At 39.0% G+C, this 25,836-nt stretch overlaps 3 protein-coding genes across 5 annotated transcripts in view; 1 reads left to right on the top strand and 2 right to left on the bottom strand.

The window, feature by feature from the left end:
- clocka (clock circadian regulator a) overlaps positions 1-2,982 on the top strand; it is a 63,020-nt gene extending 60,038 nt beyond the window's left edge. For 2 of the 3 annotated variants that reach the window (XM_077220666.1, XM_077220664.1), the window contains one exon: positions 902-2,982. In XM_077220666.1, coding sequence (XP_077076781.1) covers positions 902-1,219 — 318 coding nt within the window. In that variant the 3' untranslated portion in view covers positions 1,220-2,982. The remainder of the gene's footprint in view (positions 1-901) is intronic. The other variant, XM_077220665.1, reaches the window with a different exon arrangement.
- Positions 2,983-10,973: 7,991 nt separating this feature from the next.
- On the bottom strand, positions 10,974-20,901 carry tmem165 (transmembrane protein 165). Its single transcript, XM_077220581.1, has 6 exons — positions 20,558-20,901; positions 16,083-16,308; positions 13,111-13,286; positions 12,807-12,992; positions 12,299-12,404; positions 10,974-12,192 (listed from the first exon to the last, which is right to left on the bottom strand). The coding sequence occupies exons 1-6, from the start codon at positions 20,696-20,698 to the stop codon at positions 12,116-12,118; spliced, it is 912 nt and encodes a 303-aa protein (XP_077076696.1). The 5' UTR covers positions 20,699-20,901; the 3' UTR covers positions 10,974-12,115.
- Positions 20,902-21,331: 430 nt separating this feature from the next.
- Positions 21,332-23,019, bottom strand: srd5a3 (steroid 5 alpha-reductase 3). Its single transcript, XM_077220580.1, has 5 exons — positions 22,771-23,019; positions 22,535-22,686; positions 22,071-22,262; positions 21,740-21,865; positions 21,332-21,649 (listed from the first exon to the last, which is right to left on the bottom strand). Exons 1-5 carry the CDS (start codon positions 22,965-22,967, stop codon positions 21,390-21,392), a joined length of 927 nt encoding a protein of 308 aa, XP_077076695.1. The 5' UTR covers positions 22,968-23,019; the 3' UTR covers positions 21,332-21,389.
- Positions 23,020-25,836: the final 2,817 nt, after the last annotated feature.

Here is a 25,836-nt window from a genome sequence, read left to right as displayed (position 1 = left end):
CTGTTTTACTCCAGAAAATCACCGTAAGAGCTAAATAAACACAATATAAGTGCGCATTAAAGTCTTATCCATAAACTCTCTCTCTCCCTTTCATTATCGATAACATACACAGCTAATTAAACAGAAACACTCGTTACAACTAACAGTAAACAAATATATACACACCTTTTCTGGGGGTGCTTAATAAACTGGTGAACTTTATATCCGTAAAATGACTCAGATGAACTTTAATAAAGTGTGCGCTTTCACTTCCATTACTGCTGTGACCAATATCGCTCCGGAGACTGTAAGCTAGATCACGAACAGTTGGTACAGGTCCATCCTCGAGTAACGAGAGTAAATGACGACTGCTATGTTCATTTTTACATCTTATAACAAAACGCATCAATCGCTTGGGAGACATTCTTGTCTACAGCTGCCCCGGAGGTCGAAACAATGGCGGACTGTGTTTAGCTCACTCAGAGCGGGTCTACACTAAAACTGCAGTGTCATCAACAGTCGTGGCTGGGTCTTGTGCAAAAGTACGTCACATTTCCCCGAATCTGAGAACGGGTTGTTCTGAGACAGTGCTTATGATTTATGAAAAAAAGCACTGGGTGGATCTTTATCATTATAGGGTGGTTGTGTACACACACTGCCAACACACATGTTCAAACACCTTGTAAAAGTGAATTTTGCATAATAGGTGTCCTTTAAGTTAAACACATTTAGCTTATATATTCAGCTGTTATTTTAAGTACTTTTTTGATTTAAAATATATTTATTCATATTTCATATGGTACATTATAAATGTGTGATGCCTCAATTCACTAGTCTTTACTTGTTGTTGTTTTTTGTGTTATCAGCAGGATTTGAATACCGCTACCACATGTATATTTATGTTGCGCATTTCCTCCTGCAGGCCCCTCGGCTTTTGCATGGCAACCAGTCTACCCAGCTGATCCTTCAGGCAGCGTTTCCTCTGCAGCAGCAAGGCACCTTTGCAGCGGCAACACAGCAACAGCAGCAACTGCAACAGCAGCAGCAACAGCTGCAGCAGCAGCATCAACAACAACAGCAGCAGCTGCAACAACAACATCAACAACAGCAGCAGCAGCTGCAGCAACAACAGCAGCAACAGCTGCAACAACAGCAGCAGCAGCAGCAGCAGCTACAGCAGCAACTGGCAGCTCATCGCTCAGACAGCATGACGGACCGCTCCAATGCGCCACCACAGTAGCTGACCGCATGTCAGGGACACAACCAAATCTCCACTGAGCAGTCTTGCATGCTGGGGGGCTTCTGAGGGGGGTGTTTGAAGCTAAAAAAATAACAGTATTTGTACTGTACCCTCTCAGATACCCTTCCACTGCTTATAGGTGAAGGGCCAGACCTAATTGGGTGTCGTTTTTTTCACCCCGTGCCCTATTCCACCTATAGGTAGTTGATCAACGGCTGCTTGCACTGAATTCTGGGAGAGGTCCGACCACAAATGCTGAACTTATCTGCTGGCTGGCAAAGGGAGCAGCGACGCCTGGTTTTCTGCAAGCTGTCACCATCACATCCCCTTCGTCTCGTATGCCCAGTGTGTGCCGTCATCCCTCTTTCACAGGTTTAATTTATGCAGAACGAGTGCTTCGAGACTTCAAAGAAGTCCCGCAGGACAAACAGCACCTCTCTCTTTCTCTCCCTCTTTCCTCTTCATTTTACTTGTCGAAGTAATTATGGGTCAGAAAATATTTTTAAGAATGTTGTGTGGATTCCACTTTTATTGTACAGTTCACCTGTAAAATAATGTGTAAATATATGGACAAAAGGAAAGAGAAACTAATATTTTATATGATGCATGAGATGAAAAGCGTAGTCTGTTATTTGTAGCTTTGAATATACTTTTTTTTTCTAATATTCAAAGGAAAAAAAAGCTAAACTTAATACACATAATGGCTGATCTCTTCACAGACTTCCTTTTTCCAGTGGGATGGGGGTGAGTGTGTGTGTATGTGCTTGCACACGTGTTCATATGTATGTGTGTCTGCCAAGCAGGCAATGCTGGATCCTCAGATTGTGTCACAGTTTGTTAAAAAAACGAACTTCATATTTTTAGGAAAACTGTTAAAGGAACAGGCAATCTTTAGATGTTTTGCATCTTGTTATGCAGTAACACCTTAGTAATTGCAAAAATATAGATATGAATATTTTAGAGAGAGGTTTTACATTTGTAAATACTGTAAAGAGAAGGCTTCAGATTTAGTATATCCTGCAGTTAGTCAAAAATATTGAAATGGGGCTTTGACTGTTTAGCGCAGAATCATTACAGCTGGAAATGTCCTCACGACGTTCGCTATTATGTAACGATGATAGTTACGGTACTCTGCTAAACTGGAACTGACGCTTAAAACAGCAGGGTTATGATGGGGAAAAATATATTCACATAGTGTGTTTGATCTTAAACAATACAGGTAAATGAGCTTAAGGCTAAGCCATAGCTTCCTCTAATTTTACAATGGTTTACATGGTTGTTTACACTGTTATACAGTGTTTTTGGTATGATTCACTATGTAGGTTTGAATAACCAGAAATATAAACAACCAAACCTGTTTATCATTTAGAGATTTTCACATATTTGCACAGCTTTAATGCAGGAGTACTTTCACTTGCCTTTTTCGGGTTTCCGCACATTGTCAAACAATGACATTTCAATGATAACGACTTGACTTTGCAAACTTCTTCCATACTGATAGACACTCTTGAAAAGCAGGAATGTATAGGTTCACTATTACCTCTGTAATGCTGACATAGTCTCTAGCAACTTCTAGCTCTTTGCCCAAAGCACAGTAGACAAGCTTAGGGTTGACACTCTAATTCTGTTTATTGACCCTAGTTGTATTACAATTAAAATATGCCAGAATTTAGTTGATTAATTTGACATTTAAACTGTTTAACTGTGTCTTCAGGATCTTGAGATTTATATTTATGCATTTTTTGTCAAGACAGCCGTTGTTAGAATTGCAGTCTCCTCAAAGTTGCTTGATAAGACATTAGCACTCAGCCATCATGAATGTTCAAAAGTAATAGTAATACAATTATATAAATAAATAATAATATATTTAATTTGTCAAAAATATATATATATAGTTTTTATTTTTTAAGATACCTTAACATATTTTTGGTCTCACTTTATATTGTGTTTTTAACTACTATTCAATAATTTTTTAATTAATAATATAAAACAATGCACTTATTTGTGTACTTACATGTTTTACATTGTACTTGTATTCAAAAAGAAATGCATGCATGTAATTACAGCTGTAATTAATTTCTTATATCTATGATTACACTGTTGACCCTTCCCTTACCACTTAACCCAAACTTTAAATGAACCATACTACCAAACCTGTCTCTAACCTTTCCCGTATCTCACCTCAATAGCAGAAAAAATACAACATAAACACAATAAGTACATTTTAATAATAAACATTTTGGTAACACTTTATTTTAGAGTGCCATTGTTACATACTGTATGTTACATGCAGTTACTTTTGTAATAAGTATAAATAATGCATAATTACATGCAACTAAACCAAACCTTTACCCTATAGTAAGTACATGTACACTGTAAGCAATAAAATTGTTGTTTCAACTTAAAATAGTAAGTGTTCATATTGCATTACATTTTTAAGTTTAGTCAACTCAGCTATCCAAGTTGTCACTTACACGTACTTTACATTTCAAGTTGACTAAAATTACAATTTATGGCAGCACGAACACTTACTTTAAGTTTAAAAAAAAAAATACTGTGTAGTTACTTAATTTTACTTAGTACTTAAATACATAATTAAAGTGTAACAAAGACACCTTAAAATAAAGTGTAACCAAAAATTGTTGTGCGTTTAAGTAATAGTTAAATGCATCTAATATAGAGTGTGACCATTTCATATTGTAAAAGCTGAGAGTAGCAGGTAGCACAGTTTTGACAGTTGTATTGGTCCTGTGAGACAAGACCATATTACTGTTTTAATTATTGTAATCGTCACATTTTAGTGCACTAATGAGCAATATTGCCTTTTTAAGGTTAGTACAAGTAGACAGGTTCATTCCAATATTTTCCATATCAGAAGTGCCAGTCTGAATGTTTGGTTTGTGCTAGTCCAATCGCTGTTCATGTTGCAGTATCCACCCGATAGAATATCCCAAGTGGTCTATGATAATGCAGTATGTAATCAAAATTTTGTTTACTCTTCGAGTCGCTCCTATAGTATATGACGGTCATTAATGTGTTGGTTATGGTTTCTGTGGTCATGTAGCCTAGACGTAATGGATGGCTGTACATTTCAATGTCAGACATTTTGTGACCGAATAGCATGGCTACAATGAGCAAGGCGAGGTTATTGATCGAATGTAACTGTCACTTAGCTTTATAGTAACTTTTAAAGAGGATTATATAAAAAAAAAGATGTTCTTATTTTTCTACAGCAAGGTCAGAACAGAGAATTTATGCAGATATAGGCTATAGTTGACGTATAAAACAACTGTTATACACCTTTTGCACGGAAAGTGAACAGAATATCAAGCTTACTCCACATTGTAACCTCAAATGAAGGATTTAAACAAACTGTGACACACTGGAGGACCAGTTGAATTTTCTCCCCTCAATGCAGTTGGATTCAGGAAGTGGTTATTTTAAGGTCTTTGTCCAAGTAAGAGAGGTCATTGATTTATGCTACAGACTCCTACTTATGTTTTGGAGTATTTAAACGTTAAAAGAATAATAAGTAGTCTTGCTTAAAAAGTGAGACAACCAGTCTGGGTCAAAAATGACCTTCTGATGCATAGTGAATCATCTCGCACTGGCATCAGATGTCAGTTGTTGACACATGCAATGATGTTTCGGAGTACAAGGGGTTGTTTTTTCTGTTTTCTGCACTGATTTGTATTATGTCTGCCCTAAGGTAACAGAGAAATACTACAACTTCCTCAGGTTGGTTCAGAAAAATCAAACCCAACATCAATCTTGCCCCTCCTTTCTATTCCTCACTTGATCTTGTGATAGTGACCTATTCAATAACACATATTCTTCTGCATTTACCATGAAGAGCCACAAAAAACAGGATCTGTCATAATGGTTGCCCTCTATGTACCTCTGGATTGTCTGTGGTGCTCAATGCAACTTCATGTCAACTGGCGTTTATTAATGAACCCAAAGAGCTGTGAGGAAACATGAGAGAACATGCCGAAATCCTGTTGAATTTGCTTTTGAAACGTTAAAAAGCGCCCAGTGGAAAAGGAGGTGGTGAACCATGTTAAATGTTCTGTAGTTCTGATGTACGCACTAGAAGTTCTGAATGTCTATCAGTGTTCTCTTGCTATCATTTAATCTTTGTACGTGTGATGTTCTTTGCTGAGCACTCGTGTTTGGCTCATGAAATTTATCTGGTCAGTACACATTAATACAGAGGAAATATAGGAAATTATTTAAATATACCTATAAATAGGTTTAAACTTTCACCATTTGTTAGGTTTCGTCAAATTTCAGAGCTCCGTCAGGGGCTACCAGAGCATAGCTCTGTTTTCCTAAACTCAATTTTTAAAATAAGAAATCTGTAATATCAGAAAACAGTGTGCTGTATTGGGTTCATTTTGTGAGCCAGGCCATTCTTACATTTAACAAAGAAATAATGGAACCTTTTTAAACGAACAGTGCCGTTTACTCCCCTTATTCAATTTTGAAAATAAAATGATTTTAAAAAAATGCATTGTCGACTGCTTTTATTCATTTCTTTTCGGTCTGATAATTTTCCCTCTAAATAAGTGTCATAAATAAGGTTTGGGGTTTTTTCCAGTGACTTTTTTTTTGCAGGTTACATTGTTACCCCAGAAGGTGGTGACGAGTGATTCTCTTGCCAATGAATCATCACCTCAACCAATTCGTTCAAAACCATTATTGATTCATTCTGGAGTTACTTCACACTGTCCGCCACCGCTTGTTCCTTGAGACGATGTTTGATGCTGCTTTGGCTTCGTTTGAAACTATTTTTGTGTTGGGAAAACAGCCGAAGTAACACCGTTTCTCTATCAGTCGGTCACTCCCGGCGTACGTCGTGATCAATGAATAGGAATTCTCGCTAGAGAGGCCAATCTACTCTGTGTGAAACTAAATGAGCCAATGCACATTGGCGTGCCATCATTTGTATTAGCTGTTCAGCCACGCAACGTGGGTATATAATGAGCAGGTGGTGCGATTGCATTTCAGCTTTTTGCTTCTGAGCCGAGCATTTCGATGCCTGTGGTCTCTACAATCGAGTGTTGCAAGACCTCTCCAATCTGGTGCGGGCGATATGGCGCGGCAGCGTGGTCGACTTCTCTCTCTCTCTCTCTCTCTATATATATATATATATATATATATATATATATATTCTGACCCTCAGTCTGCTCGTCGCTGGGGGCGTCCACCTGCATCTGCCCTCACTCCCGCGCCGCAGCAGCAGCCTCCACCTAAGCGGTGCAGAGGAGCCAGTCGCAGTCAGGCCAAGAGGGGCGGCAAAGCCAGGGGTAAGTGACCCTAGGACGGGCGACCCGGAGATGGTGACCGCACCGCTCCCTCCCCCGAAAGAAGGCCGGGTGGAAAATCTAATTGTTCCCTTTTATTTGTGTTCCGCCGCTGGCCTTAAAACCAGCGGTACCCAAATTCTCAATAAAAGAGCAGTTTCTTCCATCTCTGGGTCCGAAGAGGGCCCGGAGAGCAGGGAGACGAGTGTATCCTCATTACTCTCACCCGCCTCCTCTATCGCCAGTGGGCAGCAGCGTGCAGTTCGAGAACGCATCCAATCCGCCTCCTGCCCTGTGTAACCAGGTAAGTGTTGCACAGCACACTCACAGCGCTACGGGCCGCCTCCAAGAGAGAGCCTCCCGAGCCGCGTCCCTGCGTTCCACCTCGCTGTCCCTTTGGTTCCGCCTTGTACAAGTCTCTGCGAGCCTGGTTAGCATTCCTCAGGCCGTCCCGCTGGCTCATTCGGACCATCAGGCTCGGCTATGCGATTCAGTTTGCCCGGCGTCCCCCCAAGCCGTTTCTGCGCTTTGCGTTTGAAGGTCAAGCATATCAGTACAAGGTCCTGCCCTTCGGGCTGTCCCTGTCTCCTCGTGTCTTCACTAGTGTCACGGAGGGGGCCCTTGTTCCCATGAGAGAACAGGGCGTTTGCATCCTCAACGTTAACACCGCTCGGGGCAGGGACGTGCTGGCCCGTACAGACAACACTGCGACCGTTGTGTACATCAACCGACAAGGTGGTCTATGCTCCCGTCGCATGTTGCAACTCGCCCGCCATCTCCTCCTCTGGAGTCAGAAGCATCTGAGGTCGCTTTTGCGCCATGTATGTCCCCGGTGTGCTCAACTGTGTGTTTCGGTCGATGAATCGTTCCTAGGCTATGTGACCAAGGTTCCTAACCCTCCCTTCAGGGACCAGGTAGTATCCTGCAGGCATACCCAGCCCTGGCTTTGCTCTGTCCCGTTTGCCCTCTGCATCTGTACGTGGACAGAACTCAAAGCTCTTTGTCTGTTACGGAGGGCAGCAGAAGGGAAAGGCTGTTTCCAAGCAGAGGATGGCCCACTGGAGAGTGGATGCCATTGCCTAGGCTTACCAAGCACAAGGCTGGCCCTGCCCGCTCAGGTTGCATGCTCACTCCATGAGAGGCATGGCATCTTCCTGGATGCTGGCAGGTGGCTCCTCGCTGACAGATATTATAGATATTATAGCCTACTATTTGTCTGTCACGACATACGTTTCCGTTCCCTCCTTCAGGGAACGAGGGTTACCATACGTAACCGAGACGATTTAAAATGTAAGTTATTCAATATTACCTTCTTGTTTATTGAACTTGTATAAAAGCAATAATCACATACGCAATCAAGATTACTTGTGGCCTTGAGGCTTGAGCCTACCCCCAAATCATTGTGGTCCAACTGTGCCGAGTTTACGATGCTGATGGGACAATTTGCTAAATTGTGGGTACCACTTATGAATCTAAGTATGAATGTACTATAACAGGTTAAGACACGATTGTAAACGTTCCCGAAAGTTCTGCTGTTACAGCGCAGTAACCCCACCTTAGGCTATGTCACGTAAAACACCCCCATATGTATAAATAATTATAATTAAAAAAATTAACTGAACAATTACACTCACAGTGAATCTAAAATGCAAAGAATTAAGCCCAATTAGGCATTTTAAAGAGACATTTCCAAAAACACAGGATAAGATGTTAGGAGCTGTCTCTTGTGCCAAGGTGGTGAGCACTTTTTCAAGGTTCACCTTGCTGGGAGTGGTAGACAATCAACTGGTGGGGATTCTCTGAATTGTGGGAGAAGTATAAATCTTGGCCAGGGTACCATTCCCGGTCTATTGGGCACGGGACACATTATTAGTAGTGTGCCCTTGCATCATTGGGTGTTTCAGCCTTTCAGCACTATACACCTTTTACAAGGGTGCCTGCTGCACAATGTTAAGTCCTCAGCTTGTGTGCCATGCTCAACCATTCCCAAAATTCACCCTGTGGATGAAGTCTGCAGCTGGCTGAAAGCTTGACAGGTGGGAGTTCTAGAGTGATTTATGTTGTTTTACTTGTGTCCCAGCAATGGGTCATTCCGCTGCCAGCCTGTCTCCCAGCATTTTCCAGTCGTGAACCATGCATAGTTTTCCTGATTCTGGCTTGGTGGAAGGATGTTTGGGTGTTTTCTGCCCTTCTCTGCCAAACGTTGTTGCCTTCGGGGGATTGCTTGCTCTAGGTGGTTGGGAGTTGCTCATGCTCCGCTTGCTCTCCAAAGCTGATGCCAGGGTCTTGAGGACCTGGTTGTGTCTCAAGGTGTAACTCCCTTGCGTGAGGCAGGTCTTGCAGCCTGTCTTTATGTGTTTGAGAGTTGCTGGAGTTGGACAGAGGGCACAGGTTGGATCCTTGCCGTACCACTGTGCGATCATTTGGTGATGGAAGCACGTCATACTTTCTTTTGATGATAAAGCTAATCTTGGTTGCTGCTATTTCCCATAGCTGCTTCCAGCTGATCTTTCTCCTCTCCACACATTCACACCACATCCATCGCCCCTGCTTAGTTAGAGAGACAGCCTTCGCTCTTCTCACAGCCTCCTCCTGTCAATGCACCTCCTCGACCACCAGTGTTCTCAGGTCTGATGTTGTAGCCTTTCACCAGGTTTGTTAGTTTGCTTTTAGGCCAAAACCTCTACCCTGCTGGATCTGCCCCACAATGTCTTTGAGCTTCAGAGCTGGTGTAGCTTGCTGCACTGCATTAGATGGTGTCCATTTCCGCCCAGTTACTAGGGGAGGTGCAGCAGTACTGATGGTCTTGTCTCTGGAATCCTTCAGTGTCAACTGTAGTCTTTCTTTAGAACATTTGTATTCCTCGGATAGACTAGTGTGAGGTAGTTTCCCTGCCCCTTTGCCGTAGGAGGCTGATGTTAGTGAAACATCGTGGGACACAGAGCCAATTTTTTGCGTATGAAGTGATTGTTCACTCCATCTTCTCCACAGCTGTTAATGGGATTTCATATACGTTGAGTAGCCATATTGTCCGGGGGAGGAGACCAATCTGTAGGCACCAGAGCTTCACTTTCCAGTGTTGTGATATGTTCTGGTACGTGGAAGGATTTGAAAGATTCCCAGAGAAGATTATGGGGAACTGAGCCAAATGGGGCCCTGCCAGGTTAAGAAAAATCACATGTAGGTCTCTCTTGTCCTTCTTGGCTGCTTGGATCTGGTGCCAGATTATGCTTGTATGCTCCAAGCAGCCAGAGAATCCTGGAATTCCTGCTTTCTGTACAGATGTGACAATGTACTTGTTTTTTTTTTTTTGCAGGTAGGTGTACAGTGTGCTTACTATACTAAAAAAGATTTTCCCCTCGACGTTGAGAAGGCAGATTGGCCGGAATTGGCTGATGTCTGATGCACCCTTTTCTTTTGGAATTAGCATGCCGCCAGCCCTTTACCAAGTCATGGATATATTTTGCTGCTTACCCTCATGAGCTGCCACAGAAAGTGTAGGACATCCGGTGCGTTGTTATGGTACTCTGTTAGGCCCTGGAGCAGATGCTCTTGCTTGCCGGACCGTGTTTTCTGCCTCTCTCCTTTTAAGAGGGCTAGTTTCCAGGTTGAATTCAGGTGGTTGAATTTGCAGGATGTCAGGTGGGATGACTCATGCCTTTGATCTGCTCATGCCTCTGTGTCATGGTGGACGTTTTCCAGGTTTCTCCAAATCCTGTCTTGATGTTTTCAAAGTTCTGCTTTTTTCCTTACTAGTATTTTTCAGTGTTTGTGTGAATTGTATTAAAGGGTCAGTAAACCATAAATATTATTATATTGTCTTGTGTTTTAACTCATGGCCAATAGCAAGTAAAATTCAAAGATATTTTGACCACTGACTGAACTAGGAAATATCCATTTTCCTTAAGATTTGAATATAATACACATTTACAGTGGCCCCAAAAGTTTTTCGACAATTAAGCCTCAATTTAGCATGTAGCCTATATCTGCATTATATGGCATCAAAATGGGCTATTTGTGGAAACATAGCACAAGCATACTTTTCAGTCAAAACATTTATGTTTCTTAGATTTTGACGTATGAAGCAATAGATATATTGTTCAAAATTAAGACAAACTCACTTTCTGCTTGTCAAATACTTTGGAACATGGAACTACACCGGTGGTTATTCTGTTAGTAAACCTGTGAACTTGATGGCCAAAAAAAAATAATTAAAAAGGGGGCTTTAAAAAATTAAAAAGTATTTTTACAATGCCATATGGTTTGATATTTTCCATCTAATGCAAAGAATTTCATACAATTGTACATGTGACTTAATTGTTCAAAAACTATTTTGAGCACATTTAACATCTTAGAAAAATTTACTTTATAACATTGTAGGTCATTACATCTACTCCTTGGTTTAATAAGTGTTCATATTGTAAAAAACAACAACAAAAAAATACATCTGAAAGACTGAGACTGACCATTTAATTTAATATTTACAGGAATAACATTTTTGTAGTTCCTCTAAAGTTCAGCACACTTTTTAACCCCTGTCAAATATTGACAAAGTCACCCTGAAAATGTTACAAAAAAAGAAAGAAAAAAAAAATCCCCCCAATCTCCTCCCTGACTGAACAAATTCTTCAACCATGACAAAATATCAATATCTGTGCTCCATACTTGAATAAATAAAAACATCTGAGGAAAAGGGCACTGCAAACTATATGCTGTGTGCCTCTTCCAGGGGAGACTGTGACAACCTGACTGTTCTTAACACTTTATGGCCAGTGATGCAGAGAGGAGGAGTTATCACCAATGCATTTATGGGTGCACAATGATGACCAGTGAATACCATGACCGGGTTTAAAGGCCACATGTGATGATGTAATCAGAACCCACATCATTTCATACTATATTTCAAGCCTTTGGTAATATGGTAAGAAAGAATACCAGGAAATCCCATCAACAGGCAGTTTACACCCCATGCAGTTCCTAAAGAATCCTAAAAGAACTGTAGTTTGTCATTGATGAGGGAATCATGACTGTTATATTGCTGAGGCTCTTATCCACTGAGATGTGTGTAGACGACACAAGATGTCATAGGGAAGGGTGACGGTGCTCATCTTGATCTGGTTGTAGTTTTACAGCTGTTGTAGCCAAGTAAGATTGAACTTAAATAAAATAGACTTGACCCAGGCCAGCTTTTAACCATAATGCACTGTTTAAACAGGTAAAACAATATAGAATCAAGATTCATTATGTGTTATTTAAAATGTTACTATGTGCAACAACAAAAATCTGGCAAGTTCAAGTAAACTGTTAGGTGGCATACAGGAGAAATATAAGGATCACCTAAAAACAGGATAATGTCTGGTTGAAGGAAAGTAAGGAGGATTTAAGCAACAAAAACAAAATGCTCAAGACATGAGCAGTAAATTGTTTTTCATTCACTCACACACACACACACACACACACACAAAAGAGATTCACTCGAATAAACAAGCAAGCAAGCCATCTGCAGTCTTTGCGTAGTCTCTCTCTGTTCCACTTTTTCGGTGTTGTACTGTGGTGACTGCATGTACAAAATGACGAGTTACTTCATCCATCAGAATCCAGAATCGGGCTTGATAAAGAGGGCGGAGAACGCGAAGGCGAGGAAAACGATCCCCCCAATGATTGTAACTGTAGACATAACAAAAGGAAATATGAGCAAATGAATCTGGATATAGATCATTGCTCATGTAAATCTACAGAACATTAAGTACTGTAGTAAATGATTCAATCTCACCGGTTCTGACAGAGATCTTCTGAGCCACCATCCTTCCACCGATAACAGCCAGTCCTGTGCACAGACAGTGTCCCAATGTTCCCCCAACTGCTACTCCAAATGGATTCTGCAGCACAAAACCAGCCAGTTATTCACAGGTAACATCTCTAAAGTGATTTGCTAGCTGCTAATAATGAGCAATACATAGTTCTGGATTATTACAGTCATCCTACAGGACTTTACTGAGCTATTAAATTAGATGAGATTTATGAGATTGGTAAATTGTAATACATATAAGTATACATTTTAATGTACCATATATATATATATTGTGTACATGTTTTAATATTTAGACCAGTTCTATTATTGATTGCTATCAGGATGTGAAGAAAGTTTCAACCAGTATAATACAAAGTGTTCATCAAAAATTAACTACTCTATTAAAATATACATCACATTCAGTTTTTTTTTTTAATTCATGCACAATACATTTTCATGGGCTTTAAGAATTTTGGACTCTGTACAATACCTCTCTTGCAGCCAGAACAATGGTTGCAAGCTGAGAGCGGTCACCCCATTCGGCGAGGAAGGTGAGGGTGAGTGCTTGAACGAATATGGGTGAGATCACACTGTGCCACTTCCTCTGAGGCAACAAGGTCGCCGTCGACCCCGCTTCCACGTCGGGTGTGCCGGTTGCCAGCTTATAGCGCTGAAGCTATGGAAGGAGAGGTCAATCGGTCAATCAGAGGTCAGATAAGTTGCTTCAAATATTCAGGTGGTGTTATATATAGCCATTTCTGCAGACAAACGCACTTCAGTAACAAAGCTGTTACCTCCTCATCTTTTTTCTTTATCTCAGCCTGGACCTCCTCCAGCTCCTCTTGCCCTTCATCAGCACTCATCCTCAGTCCCTCCCTCAGCATCCTCAACCCAAAGATGGCAAACAGCGCTGTTGAAATGTAGTACGTGTAGATCCGTGGGATAATGGTGGTGGCATAACCAAACAGGACTAATGGGAAGACAAACAGAAAAATAGGTCATTCATGCATTGAGAGGATTTTATAAAAGACACACGGTAGATCAACACTCTTTTAATGCATTAGACATTAAGCATATAAAAAAAACAGAGGCCTAAGTGCTGAATTATGTGCTATTCTCTGTAAAACCTTTAAGATATAATATTTAATTATATAAGACACTGATTAAGCTGGCTAGACAAAAATAAGTCTGTCATTAGAAATCTGTTCATCTGATCAGTATGGCATGATGATATTGTTTTGGATGGATGCAAATTTACTGACACTATGCACTGCTAAGTTAGATGAGAAATGTATGAAAGACAAGAATAGGAATTAAAGAAGCACATATACAAAAATTGTCCACCGATTATTCAGAATGATCTACCAATAACGATAGTTTTATTTTCTTGAGGAAAATAAATTTCCCAATGAATGCTGTAAATTATACAAGGAACCCTCTCCTTTGGTACATTACTATAATAGTACAGGTTAAAATTAATAACAGAGCAAAAACTATTACATTCAACTGCCATTTATTTTCAAATATAATTAATACATTAAAATAAATCATTAATTGTATACACCACAGTTGCACATGAGGTATTTTTCATAAACACTTGTCTTCAACACTCCGCTGCTCCGGGTGTGTGTATCCCCGTTTGCAGTGTGTGTGTGTTCACTACTCGCTACTCTGCTCCTAATGTGTGTGCACTTACTTGGATGGGTTAAATGCAGAGGTCAAATTCCAAGTATGGGTTACCATACTTGGCCATCACGTGTAGCTTTCACTTTCACATTTTGGTAAGTTGTACTGTATCTTTCAACATTCCTTCTGATGTGCATTCGTTTATTATCCGTCATGTCACATTTAAGAGCGTCGAAACACCATTTATTTTTTTACTTTAGTGATAAAACTGACAGAATTTGAAAGCTAAGACTTTTGTTTCTTATCAGAAGTAAAAAAGCTGTTTGTGGTGTAGGGAAAAACCGTGGACTTGCCAACCCTGACTTGAACAGCAGGTGATTCATGGGGTCAGATAGAGCCTGCTTTAATGTTGCTATTATTTCAGGTAGACAGCTCTAAATTCAACACAAGACATTTTCTTCACACACAGTATGAGATGTAGCCTGATCAGTTTTCCGCCTCCTTTTGATTGACAGGGTATAATCGGCCCTGATCATAGGCTGTTTTTAAACTATCGGCCGATAGTGAAAATAATTGCTTTATCGGCTAATACCGATTATTAGTCGATACATCGGTGCATCCCTAATAGGAATCTAGAATTTGTTTTAAAGGTGACAATAGAGCAAAAAAAAAAAAACTTAAAAAAAACCCCTCAAAGGCTCAAATACAGCTAGAGTGAAAATTACAAAATTTGCAACATCTAAATTGAAAAAAATAACAATGTTCTATCCCTATTCCCTACACATTAAAATAAAATAACAAATTCAAATAAAAGAAATTGTGTCAGATTGGTTAACATGATTGCAAAGTTTCCCATCTCACTGAGAGATGATCTAGTTTGGCTTTTTAGACCAAATGGAGTTTTGTAATTACTGATATTTTCAATAGATTATGTCAAAATGATGATACGTATGTATCATTTAAATTGCTGGATACAATTGAGAAGGTCAAGGCCTATGAGGTGGGACAGGCCATGGGAGATGGGGGTATTTGATTTAGTTTAAAACTTGCTTCAGATAACAGATTATTCAACATACACTGCCGTTCAAAAGTTTGGGGTCGGTAAGTTTTTTAATGTTTTTAAAAAATGCCTCTTCTGCTCACCAAGGCTGCATTTATTTGATTAAAAATACAAAAACCCTGTAATATTGTGAAATATTATTTCAATGCAAAACAGCTGTTTTCTATGTGAATATAGTTAGTATATACGTGTAATTTATTCCTGTGATCAAAGCTGAATTTTGAGCATCATTACTCCAGTCTTCAGTGTCACATGATCCTACAAAAATCATTCTAATATGATGATTTGATGCTCAAGAAACATTTACGATTATTATCAATGTTGAAAAAAGTTGTGTACCATTTCTTTTAGGATTCTTTGATGAACAGAAAGTTCAAAACAACAGCATTTATTTGAAATATAATCTTTTGTAACATTATAAATGTCTCTACTGTCACTTTTGATCAATTTAATTCCTCCTTGATGAAGAAAAGTATTGATTCATTTTATTTATTTCCCCCAAAAAATTAAATAAAAATTCTTACTGACCCCAAAGTTTTGAACGGTAGTGTTTAATATTACAAAAGATTCTATTTCAGATAAATGCTGTTCTTTTGAACTTTCTATTAATCAACGAATACTGAAATAAAAATGTAAATAACTGTTTTCAACATTGATAATAATAAGAAATGATTCTAGAGCATCAAATCATCATACTATACATATTATAATGATTTCTGAAGGATCATGTGACACTGAAGACTGGAGTAATGATGCTGAAAATTCAGCTTTGATCACAGGAATAAATTACACTTTACTGTATATATTCACATAGAAAACAGCTGTTTTACATTGAAATAATATTTCACAAAATTAATGGGTTTGTTTTGTATTTTTAATCAAATAAATGCAGCCTTGGTGAACAGAAGAGGCTTATTCTAAAAACATTAAAAATCTTACCAACCCCAAACTTTTGAACGGCAGTGTATGTAATACACAAATAACATTTTTCCCCACTTAAGTCAAGTAACACTAAAAGTCTTAGCATATCAACATTTGTAGATGATTTAAGGTGCTTCAAAACAACTGTATTTCACCTACCTGACAGACACGTCATGAGTCCCAAAGCCAACATGGCGCCCACCAAAACAGTGAGGCGATTATAGCGCATAGCCATGATTGCTGCGATGAAGAATGTCTTGTCTCCCAGTTCAGACACGATGATGACTGAGATGGCTGCCACAAAGGCATGAATAAAGCCCAGATTTCCCTTATTGGGTTCATTGATGCTCACTGCCGGGCCGGGAGCGTGACCGGTGGTTGCCTTCTGCAGCAGGACAGAAATTATGATTCAGATGTTAGGTCAATTAATAGTAACAACTGTCTAAGCAACATAATTTCTACAAAATATGGAGCAACAAAAAATCTAACAACATTCATAGATACAATTAAGCATTTCAATATTAGAGGGGAAAAAAACAAGAATAAGAGTATGAAAACTATGTGGGTACAAGATGGAACTGTTCCAGGAGACAGGAGAGCAGTTCCAGAGATTTTGTCAACTAGTAGCATGATTGTTTATTCTTCAAAACAGCGCCTGAAGAAAAATATTGTAAAAATAACATTTTTATTTTCTGCAGGTGTGCTGCAAATTTAACTCATTTTGATACTCCTATCATTTAAATCGGTAGATCACACCTTTTTGACTCCAAGGCACCCCCTTCGTTCGAGACCATATAGGAAGGCCCTATTTTGTAGTTTACATGTACCTCAGATACTTGTTTTGTAATAAAACAAATAAACAAAAAAATATTATGTCAGTATGAAAGCACCCATGAAAGTTTGCCGAGACCCCTGGTGGAGAATCACTGATTTAGGCTATCCACTGATACACCATTTAATCATGAATAGATGCACTTTAATGTACTTCCAAAGTCAAACAGCCATTCACTCTCAATATAAAGCTTGGAAGAGCCAGACATTTTTTAATATAACTCCAATTATATTCGTCTGAAAGAAGAATGTCATACACACCTAGGATGGCTTCAGGCCAGGGTGAGTAAATCATGGGCTAATTTACAAGTTTGGGTGAACTAGCCCTTTAACATGTTAACAGCAGCAACATAACTAAAAAACACTTACTAATAGGGATGTAACAACATTTACCTGTACCCTTCCTGTCTAACAGGTAGTACATATACAGAAATTGAATAAAGTTATCAAACAGTCTGCGCTGCATAAATTATAAATGATATATAGACCAACTCTACTTTTGCGTCATCAAAGGGTAACGCCCCTTTTTGGGGGAAAACAAACGGATTCCTCTGAGAACAGAGGCCTGTACCACGATGGTAGTTGAACAAACTCAGGGTTACAGGACTAGTTTAGAGTTGACAAAACCAAACCAATCCAACCAGGCTTTGTTGGTACCATGATGCTGATCATCAACTTTCTCTGTCAACTCAGGCTTTGATCCTGAGTTTAGGAGTTTAGGTGTGACATCAGTAGCGAACAGCCAATCACACGTTGAGAAAGAGTGAAACTGAGATTAATTTCTCGCGAGAGAAGCAGCGAAATTCACTTATTAAATAAAAGTATTAAAATAGTAAGAATTTAAACAAATTTACACAGCAAGAAGAAAACAGCTGTCTATGAAAGAGGACAACTAAAAGAAAAAGTCTCGCTACTGTATATCAGTGCAAGTAAAAGTTGTGAAGTTATTTTATACAGCTGATAAAGGTATAGAGAGAATTGAACATTTAAGCTCACATGTAGTCATTTTAGAGCTTCATCTATTGATGCTAAAGCGTATTTATATTACCTTTATATATTTATTCATTTAAACTGTGTAATAATTAATGAACTAAAATTGCACATGTGTGATTGATAAAGGGTATAATAATGACATAAATAATATCTAAATCATACAAATTTATTATTCTAAATAAGCATCACTAAAAACCAGACGATTTTGTCTTTAAAAATCATTTGCTATGTAGTGACCTTTAATTTGGAGTAGAAACAAGTGGAGTGACTTTATCGCATCAGACATGTGTCACTTTGCTCACAGCTGATTGGTCCAAGTTCAGTTTGCACTTACCTAGAACATAACCTACCCCGGACCAGGTTAGCCGTGTAGCGTAAGTTACTATGGCGATGAACACTGCTAAAAGCCAAACCACTTTCATGGTCCCTAAAACCCAGGTTTGACGCAAACTAAACTGAAACATGGCTGGCTAGCCACCTAAACCGGCTTCATGGTATAGGCCCCAGAACTCGCTCTAGATCTGCAAAGTTTCTTGATAGCAAAAATGGCACAACATACACACTCTCTTTGCCGGCCGAGGACCGGGAGCGGTATTTAAAGAAGCTACTAGATACAGGGTTACAGAGGTGTCCCTTTGAAATGGTCGAAAACTGGATTAATGACCCCACGCAGTGGCCAAATATGGACTATTCAGACATATACCACTACCTCGTGGAATCACCAAGTAAGTAGCCTATTTTTTTTGTTATTAACTCACTCACAGTATGACAAACTACTAGACGATGAGGCCATGTCATTTGGATCATATTTAACTTGATTTAAGCTATTGACAGTTTTGTTGTCGACTAAGTTAGCTATACAAGTTAGAAAGACGAAGCTGCTCTCACTAGGCACGTTACCGTGGCTGTTAACTGATTTTACTGTTGAAATAGTGGCAAGCTAGGACTAAAGTGGACTTGGCTGGTTTCTGCTTGTCTAGAAAGTGCTAGGACTTAGAAAGTTGTCAAAAGGTTTACAGTGTACGGCAAAATATGTAGCGTTGGTCTATATGATCCTAACAAATTATATCTCTATTCTGCGTTCACTTGCAAAACATTTGAATTGCCTGAGAGTTTTATTCGGTCATAAAATTTCTACGAAAAATTTCCCCAGAGAAACTTTGAAGAATGAAAAAGAGCTGGGAGGAAATATATAGCTTATATAAACACAAAAGTTATGCAAGTAAACGCAAAAACTATTATAGCCTAATCTTTCCTGGCATCTCATCTTTTCCCGTCACTTTAGGTTTGGTTAACATCTTTAATCATTTCACAAGCTATCTTGAACGAACAGAGGCATGGTCTGAGATAATAGTGTATTTACCGGTGTTGAATTCTCGGAAGATGAAAAAAATATCCGTCAAATAAAAAATAAAAAAATCTTCACCAAAATACAAACCACCACAATGGAACATCCCTCATGGTCTCATCGTCTAGTTTGTCATACTGTGAGTGTGTTAATGGCAAAAAATAGACTACTTGGTGATTCCACGAGATAGTGGTAGATGTCTGAATAGTCCGCAAAGAGAGTCTGTATGTTGTGCCATTTTTGCTATAAAGAAACTTTGCAGATCTAGAGCGAGTTCTGTTCTCAGAGGAATCCGTTTGTTTTCCCCCAAAAAGGGGCGTTACCCTTCAATGACGCAAAAGTGGCGTTGGTCTATAGACTAATCCTTATTAAAGCTACACAAGTTCTTTAGTCAAGAGGATTGAGTAATTTTCTCTGTTACCTTTGTTATTTGATTAACTTTACTGACAGAAAGCTTTATTGGCTGCTGTCCCTTTAAGACCAGCCGCTGCTGACAGAGATGCGGATTTCACACGTGCCTCATTCTCTCACAACTATTTATCTCCATCATAAGACTGCTCTAATGTTAGAAAGATACTCCACAAAACGACATTTTGACATAATTGTGTTATTGTTCGTTCAAACGCGAGAGAGAACTGTTTTCTGGTGCGGTCTGTGCCCATGATACTGGCGCGCGTCTTTCTGAGTCACAGTCAGGCCATTCACAGTCAGCCTCTCTTTTGACTTGTCGCGCATGAATGGTTTAAAGGCATTAGCACGAATAGGAGCAGGATTATGAAACACTAGCCAAAGAATGACAAAAAATAACAGATGCTGCGTTAATAGCGTTGTGTTAATTTCATATAAAATCGCAGCATTTTGCGTCATATAATCACATAACGTTAGGCTTGACATCGCGATTGCGATCTCGATATGATTAAACGTGCAGCACTAACAGTTACTACATATCAATGCAACTGGTTTCTTTAATTTGATCTGCTTACATACCCTCAGAGAAAAAGCTTAATTCTAATGCCACAATGTGCCTCTAACTGATCAAATTTAACTGGTCCTGCACTTCATCTTTGAGAAGGGTGGGCAAACTCCTGGGGGCTCCAACACTTCACATAAATACCAGATGAGTAGATTAAGAAACTGAAGTTTTTTTATGGTTATACATTTATATACCAATATAAAAAAGCACATTATCTACAGCAGAATATATCTTGGATGATCCCTGCTTGACAAAATTAGCCAACATCCGTTTATTGCAGCCTAATAATAACAACCAAAGAACAAATCGGTTAGCCAGTGTGTAACGTTAGTCAATGTAGTCAACTAGTTTCCCTTGAATGACACTTCCCGTTAACGTTAACTAGCTAGTTTTAGCACCTCTCCTCCTTGACTTGGACACATTTATATAGTTTTAATAATCTGTCTTATGTATGTTTCCTAGCAAAAAGGAAAATGTATTCTTACGCACCTCCGCGGGCTGCTGCTCGTTAATTACTTTATTCTCTTCTTGAGTTGCTATAACTCGGGCTGAAAACAACACGACGTTCAGTAGAACAAGGAAGCATTTAAACCTGCCACCGCCATGCCGCTCGCCGGCCCGGAGAGGCATCTTAAGGGATGGTTAATGCGGTTTCTTCTGTGTTAATACTCTGCAAATTAAGCTAATAAAACCGCAAATGTATAAACATTAGCGTTTTGTCGTTACAATCTGGCTAGCCCACCGTGGTCATCATCTTCGCTAAAAAAAACTAACACCAAAAGCTAAAACAAACTAGCGTGAGGAAACTGACCGTGATTGGTCAGTTGGGAAATAAACGTGTACTGGAGAGGCATACGTCACCAAATTTGAGGTAGACTATTGGTTGAAACGTAGTCAGTCTTAATAACGTTTGAAGAAACACCTTCACGTTAGGTTGAGTTGCAACGTAAAAGGGAAATATGAGATTAGAAACTCCTTTCAAAAGACAAGAATAATTTATAGACATGAGTTTGGCTTCTCATTGTTACACGAATTTTCATATTTCTAAAATGTAATGGACTCTTGTTCTTATGGGGTAGGATCCACTTCCATTTTAAGTAATTTGCTGATCAATCACGTTCTGAACATAGGTTCTGAAGTCAGTCTGTCAGGGCAACGGTACATTTCACTCATGTTGCCCTGCATGTTTCTTACACATTAAACCAGCATGAACCATGTATCAGCTGTTCCAATTTTTAGAGAGAGCAACTGAGATCAGCTATATTTTCATTTAGATAACAGTTTATTCATTAGGTTCATATTTTCATATAAAATGCATAAATCACAGGACAAAGGGTATAAAAGCTTTGCGTTGACGTGGATATGTCTCAAACTTGCTCCTGTAGTAATCATGGCAGAGCTGTGCAGCTAGTGCCTGGTTATGGAGTACATACAGTACCACCAGCCACCAGGTTAATGAACTGCAGCCACAACAAACACTCATGGCAACATAAATAAGAAGCTCAGCCAGGTAATGCGGACAAGAGACCAGCTCAAACCAGCCCCCATATGGCATCTTGTGGGACAGAGTCTCTACTTTACCTGTATTGCATAGAGAGAACAAAGTATATATATATATATATATAAACTACAATTTAAGAATAATTTAAACCAACTCCAGCGGCTTCCTACCCGAGTTGTCAGTCCTCATGTTGGCCAGCAGTGAGAGGGACCAGTGCTGGAGGAGTGATGCCCCAATGAAAAGAAGAGTCCCGATTACATGATACCATGTGAGCTGTTTAAAGAGAGGAACAGCCCCTGACATTGCAGAGAGACACAAATAGTAAAGTTCAGGGAAATATCTAGATAAATCTGGGCTGTTATATTCTAAAATATTAAAATATTTTTGTCAATTTAACATGAATTAGGTTTGGAGTTTGCAATTTAAAGTTGCATTTTAGTTTAAAAAAAAAAAAAATTATATAAAGTATTGATAGAATCTTAAATAGGGAACTGTACTAACCTGATTGTGCCAAAGAGTCATTTAAACACAGGACAGTTAGTCCAAGTAGGACATAGTAGCCCAAACCAAATGCGTACTGGACTATATGGATCACACCATTAGAGAATACGCTGACAAACAGGCACTCCAATAGCCGTCTAAAGGAATGGACCCATAGTAGCACTTGTAAAAGCAGAATGGACAAATGTAACTCTGAAAATCACACATAATTAAGCATGTGAATATTCATTGGATGTTAAATGGAAAGTAACAGATCAAATTAAATAGATATTCGTGAGAAATAAATAATATTACAAATATGGGGTCTCCCTTAAAAGGTGTACACAAGGAGCTTTCAGAATTTTTCTCTTACTGTATTTTTAATGGCATAGTTGGTTACTACATTATTACGGGTTTAATATAGTAACATGCTGGTCACCATGTTTTAAAAAGTAAGATAAAGTGAAAAAAAATTCTTGAAGTACCGTTCCAAGCATCTCTTGGTCTGCCAGTCAAAGAACAAAGCGCGTCAATCAGCCAATCAGGGAGTGTCTCACTCATGACGACAGAACGTATGGAGAATAGTAGGAGCAGCCCATTCCACATGACAGACACCGCGTAAAAATGAGTAAAGCACCTAAAGAAAACATCAGAGAAAATATTTCCTGCTCAAACAATGATATCTGGGGAATATACAGAACTTTAATTAATCCAAATTCACCTCTTTGATACGGCAAAAAGGAGCAGCCTGCTTGGGCGCTTGATGTGTTCCTTAGTTTTTCCATATCGGATTAAATCCTGAAACACGTCCTCGAGCCTGTTAGGCAGTTTCAACGAAAACTTATAAAGGCAAAAAGCTACTATAAAACATAGTGCTAACAAAAACCATATAATATTGACTATTGCTATTGAATGCATCGCAGCACCACCATACTTCCGTCCTCTTCTGTAATTGTTCCGAAGGAAACAAAATACTGCATATTTTAGGTTCCATGGACAGAAATTTGCTTATAGACCCCACGCTCTATGTCAGGTCAAGTCACCTTTATTTATATAGCACTTTTTACAGTACAGATTGTTTCAAAGCAGCTTTACAGAGATAATAGGAAAATAATGTTGTAATAATATTGTTAAATATAAAATTAAATGTCCCCAACTAAGCAAGCCAAAAGCCAATGGCGACAAAGGCGAAAAAGGCGACTGTGGCAAGGAACCAAAACTCCATCAGGTGACAGAATGGAGGAAAAAACCCTTGGGAGAACCCAGGCTCAGTCAGGGGGCCAGTTCTCCTCTGGCCAATGAACGAACAGTGTATGATTATGATTCAGGCAGCTTATAGGTCAGAAGTCAGATTGGATCAAAACTTTCAAAATATTTATCCAGTTCCATCTGGTTGGGCAACTTAGGGGTCGGAGTCATCACGCCGGTATGGAGTCCATGAGGCCTTCACAGGGCTGATGAGGCTGGCACTTCAGGGATGCGTTGTCGTCGTGTCCATCCGATGGTCCTTCATCAGATCCGGATACGGCCTGGATCCGGCGGACTGTGGTAAACCTCGGGATAAACAGAGAGACTAATATTAGCGTAGACGCCATCCTTCTTATGATGTACCAAGTACATCAGGATTTATGGGAAGTGTTCCCTGTTCCCGCTGATCTAAACTATGCAGCCTAACATTGAATTATAGAAGTCTATAATGTGTTATGCTTAGCCAAAGAGATGTGTTTTTAGTCTAGATTTGAACTGACAGACTGTGTCTGCTTCCCGGACAATGTTAGGAAGATTGTTCCAAAGTTTTGGTGCTAAATAGGAAAGGATCTACCACCAGCAGTTTTGATATTCTAGGTAATATCAACTGGCCAGAATTTTGAGATCGCAATAGACATGAAGGACTATAATGCATTAAGAGCTCGCTCAAGTAGTGGGGAGCTAAACAATTTAGTGCTTTGTAAGTAATCAGCATTATTTTAAAATTTAATTTATACAATGTTTAATAGGGAGCCAATGTAGTGTTGACAGAACCGGGCTAATGTGGTCATACTTCCTGGTTCTGGTAAGAACTCTAGTGGCTGCATTTTGGACCAGCTGTAGTTTATTTATAAACGTGAAAGGCAACCACCCAGAAGAGCATTACAATAATCCAGCCTTGATGTCATGAACGAATTAACTAATTGTTCTGCATTTTTAATTGAGAGGATACGACGTAATTTACAAATATTTTTAAGATGAAAAAATGCGATTATACAGATACTCGACACGTGACTCTCAAATGAAAGATTGGTATCAAAGAGCACACCCAGGTTCCTAACCGACGACGAGGACTTGATAGAGCAGCCATCAAGTGTTAGACAGTATTCTAGGTTATTACCTGAGGAAGTTTTTTGTCCAATAATTTGAATCTCTGTTTTTCCATAATTAAGTAGTAGGAAATTTCTAGTCATCCAGTTTTTTATATTAGCTATGCATTCCATTAATTCTGTGGAATGGTAATTTCTGTCAGGGCGTGAAGAAATATAGAGGTGAATATCATCAGCATAACAGTGAAAACAAATGCCATGCTTCCTAATGATATCTCTTAAGGGTAGCATGAACAGAGTGAACAGCAACTGTCCTAGTACTGAGCCTTGTGGTACACCATACTGAACTTTTGACTGACATCACTTCATTTACTGCTACAAACTGATAACGGTCAGATACGTATGATTTAAACCATGCTAGTGCAATTCCACTAATGCCAACATCATTTTCGAGTCTATTTAAAAGAATGTTGTGGTTGATAGTGTCAAATGCAGCACTAAGATTGAGTAAAACTAATAGAGAGGTACTGAGAAAGGTAATGTTCCAGACCATCTGGCATGATTAAACCCACTTAGAAGAAACATTACTGCATAGCTCTCTCTATATATACAAAATATTTTCATAATCTTAAAATATATGAAAATTAATGTTTATTATCACAATCTTTCATTGATTATAGTCCCCACTGTGGATCAGAAAACTGGAGAAAAAGAATCTGAACACCTTGAAACTGATAGTGAAAACATTACATGATACTATTTATAAACGATTTGTCTAGAAAGGGTTTAAGACAGGAGTAGGCCTTAATCTAGATAGAATAGTTAATTATGGGTTTAAAAAATGGCTTTCTAAAATACAGCTGTGGAAATGAATGCCTGGAAATCTATTTGTAATTAATTTAATGCAAATGAACAAGAACAATACAACAACTTAAGGTAAGAAATAACCTGGAGGAAGTCTAGATCTACTCCAGGGCTAAATTATTGAGGTTTAAATGAAACCTACCAGGAGGCAGGTTTAACTTCTGATTAAACGCAACTGAAACGCAACATTACGCAACTCTGAAACGCAACATTAATCTGAAGTTTAACCCACCTCCTGCAGGTTTAATTTAAGCCTAAATTTATTAGTAGCTCTAGTATTCCTCTGGGAAATCCGTTTATTAAACTCTGGACTAGACTAAGTCTATGGCTATTTAAAACCATGACAGAGAAAGCAGATTTTGGTTGATCTGGTTTAAAAGGCTATTTTAGTTTATGTTTACTTTCTGGGTCACTGAATCGGGCCGTAGCTACAAGTAGGCTACTACAATTTGCAGTTCTACAGTATGAACACAAGGGGGCAGCAGGCATATATATATATTTTGTCAGCACTCTTAGAAAAAAATTGGTTCACTAGATAGATTGTTTAGATAATGTTTTTCTATCATCTACTCCCATACATAAACGCTTTTTAGTCACAATTATGTTTTGATAAGGGAGCATATCTG

Source organism: Siphateles boraxobius, unplaced genomic scaffold, assembly GCF_051911475.1.
Source record: "Siphateles boraxobius isolate OS27281-9 unplaced genomic scaffold, OSU_SipBor_1 8, whole genome shotgun sequence".
Classification (NCBI taxonomy): Eukaryota; Metazoa; Chordata; class Actinopteri; order Cypriniformes; family Leuciscidae; genus Siphateles; species Siphateles boraxobius.
The sequence above is the reverse complement of the archived record's forward strand: the minus strand, read 5'-3'. Positions and strand labels throughout refer to the sequence as shown.

Coding starts and splice junctions, on each gene's coding strand:
- srd5a3 (XM_077220580.1), bottom strand. CDS start 22,967: ATGCATTCAATAGCAATAGTCAATATTATATGGTTTTTGTTAGCACTA. Junction 22,263..22,534: donor ACCAAGAGATGCTTGGAACG/GTACTTCAAGAA, acceptor TGTGATTTTCAG/AGTTACATTTGTCCATTCTG. Junction 21,866..22,070: donor TGACTCTTTGGCACAATCAG/GTTAGTACAGTT, acceptor CTGCAATGTCAG/GGGCTGTTCCTCTCTTTAAA.
- tmem165 (XM_077220581.1), bottom strand. CDS start 20,698: ATGCCTCTCCGGGCCGGCGAGCGGCATGGCGGTGGCAGGTTTAAATGC. Junction 12,993..13,110: donor TAAAGAAAAAAGATGAGGAG/GTAACAGCTTTG, acceptor CTCCTTCCATAG/CTTCAGCGCTATAAGCTGGC. Junction 12,193..12,298: donor GAAGATCTCTGTCAGAACCG/GTGAGATTGAAT, acceptor TTATGTCTACAG/TTACAATCATTGGGGGGATC.